A 2,091-nucleotide genomic window follows, 5' to 3' on the forward strand; every position below is an offset into this window, starting at 1 on the left:
GACCCCCAGGGGGAGAGCCTTCTCTGTGGCAGCTCCTGCCCTCTGGAATGACCTACCCCCCGACCTACGTACAACTACGGACCTGCGCCTCTTCCGCCGAGCCTTGAAAACCCATCTATTCCATGCGGCCGGCCTGGCGTAGTTTTGATTGGGCTTTGCTGGGGGTTTTATATGGGGTATTTTAGAGCAGGCTTTTTATTCAATATTTATTGTGATTTTTATTATTGCCTGTTCACCGCCCTGAGTCCCGTAAGGGAGATAGGGCGGTATATAAATTTAAATAATAAATAAATAAATAAATAAATGCAGTGTCACGGGGACAGAAAAATGAAATTTCCCGAATATGTTTGTACAAAGAGGAAAGGCTCTCAGTCACTTTTAACTCAGTCTTTCTCAGCCTTGGCAACTTTAAGACAGGTAGACTTCAACTCCCAGAATTCCCCAGGCAGCACACTGGCTGAGGAGTTCTAGGAGTTGAAGTCCACCCATCTTAAAGATGCCAAGATTAAGAAACACTGCTATAAGTAATACATGTATTTATATTGTTCTCCGTTCCTCTCGATCGTATAGCTTTACATTATTCACATAATGCCAACGTTGTTAACTTTTTCTTTAGCCAGATCCGCATCTCGGAAACCCACGGCTCTTGGTTTGGTTTCAGAATCAGCTTTGGTGGGTTTCAGAAAAAAAGGTGAATTTGGACAGAGCAAAACAAAACAAAAAAAAGGCTTCTCTGCTTTCTCTCCTGTGAGGTTGCTCTTTGAATAAGTTGGGGAGTGGGGTTGTGTATGTGTGACATTTGTGCAGAACAATTGGTTGGTTTCATTGGATGAAAAGGATGGAGCATTCTACTTCTACTTTCCATCCATAGCCTGCAAAATCTAGAATACAACAAAGCATAGTACCCCTGCCTGAGTTTTTACAAGAGTGTAACAACATTATCACAAAAATAAACTTGACTGTAAAAAAAAAATCAATTTTTGTTAACAGAGTTATCCAAGTCTGGAATATCTTACCCATTTCAGTTGTCTCAACTACTAGCTTTCCCAAGTTTTAATTCCAATTTAACTTCTCATCCAATATTTAAGAGTCCCTAAGGGGGCGTGCCTATCGTCTCTGTCACATTTTAGTTTTTCTTCATTTTTGTTTGTTCGAATTTGTAATTTTTGTTTGACCAATAAATAAATAATATGCTTTAAAACTATCTTTTTGTTTTTTCAAGGGGAAGGCAAATTAACATCCCCCCCATTTCATCTTCTTTAAGAGATTTTTCCACCATTATTTCCTCTTCCCTTTCAGGCTCTTATTACCCAGAATGCCTGAGTAGGGAACTAAACACTCACACTTCTTTTGGTCTTGATCTGCACATTCATTCTCTTGTGGTCCAAGGAGATGAACTCGGCAGGCACCTTCTCAAAACTCAGAAGCTCCAGTTCTGTGAAGCAGAAAGGGACATATAATTATGGGTTTAGATCAGGAGTGTCCAACCTTTGCCACTTTAAGACTTGTGGACTTCAACTCCCAGAATTCCCCAGCCAGCATGGCTGACTGAAGAATTCCGGGAATTGAAGTCTACACATCTTAAAGTTGCCAAGGTTGGACATCCCGCTTTAGCTAGATGTACAGGAGGATCTGGACAGATTTGAACACTGGGCGCTATCTAACAAAATGAAATTCAATGGTGAAAAAGTAAGGTTCTACATTTAGGCAAGAAAAACCAAATATACAGGTATAGTATAGGGGGTACCTTGCTCAATAGTAGTAACTGTGAGAGGGATCTCGGAGTCCTAGTGGACAATCACTTAAATATGAGCCAGCAGTGTGCTGCAGCTGCCAAAAAAGCCAACACAGTGCTGGGTTGCATTAACAGAGGGGTAGAATCAAGATCATGTGAAGTATTAATACCACTTTATAATGCCTAGATAAGGCCACACTTGGAATACTGCATCCAGTTTTGGTCACCACGATGTAAAAAAGATGTTGAGACTCTAGAAAGAGTGCAGAGAAGAGCAACAAAGATGATTAGGGGACTGGAGGCTAAAACATATAAGGAAAGGCTGCTGGAATTGGGTATGTCTAGTTTAATGAAGA

The 2,091-nt window shown here is 40.8% G+C and overlaps 1 protein-coding gene across 1 annotated transcript in view; it reads right to left on the reverse strand.

Moving 5' to 3' along the window:
* Positions 1 to 2,091, reverse strand: part of LOC107302885 (complement C2) — a gene marked incomplete at its 5' end in the record, with an annotated part of 24,108 nt that overhangs the window by 10,546 nt on the left and 11,471 nt on the right. Inside the window, 1 exon segment of the mRNA XM_015832046.1 lies at positions 1,344 to 1,435. Within this exon segment, the coding sequence (XP_015687532.1) occupies positions 1,344 to 1,435 (92 nt within the window).

Source organism: Protobothrops mucrosquamatus, unplaced genomic scaffold (assembly GCF_001527695.2).
Source record: "Protobothrops mucrosquamatus isolate PMUCROS unplaced genomic scaffold, P.Mucros_1.0 scaffold_295, whole genome shotgun sequence".
NCBI lineage: Eukaryota > Metazoa > Chordata > Lepidosauria > Squamata > Viperidae > Protobothrops > Protobothrops mucrosquamatus.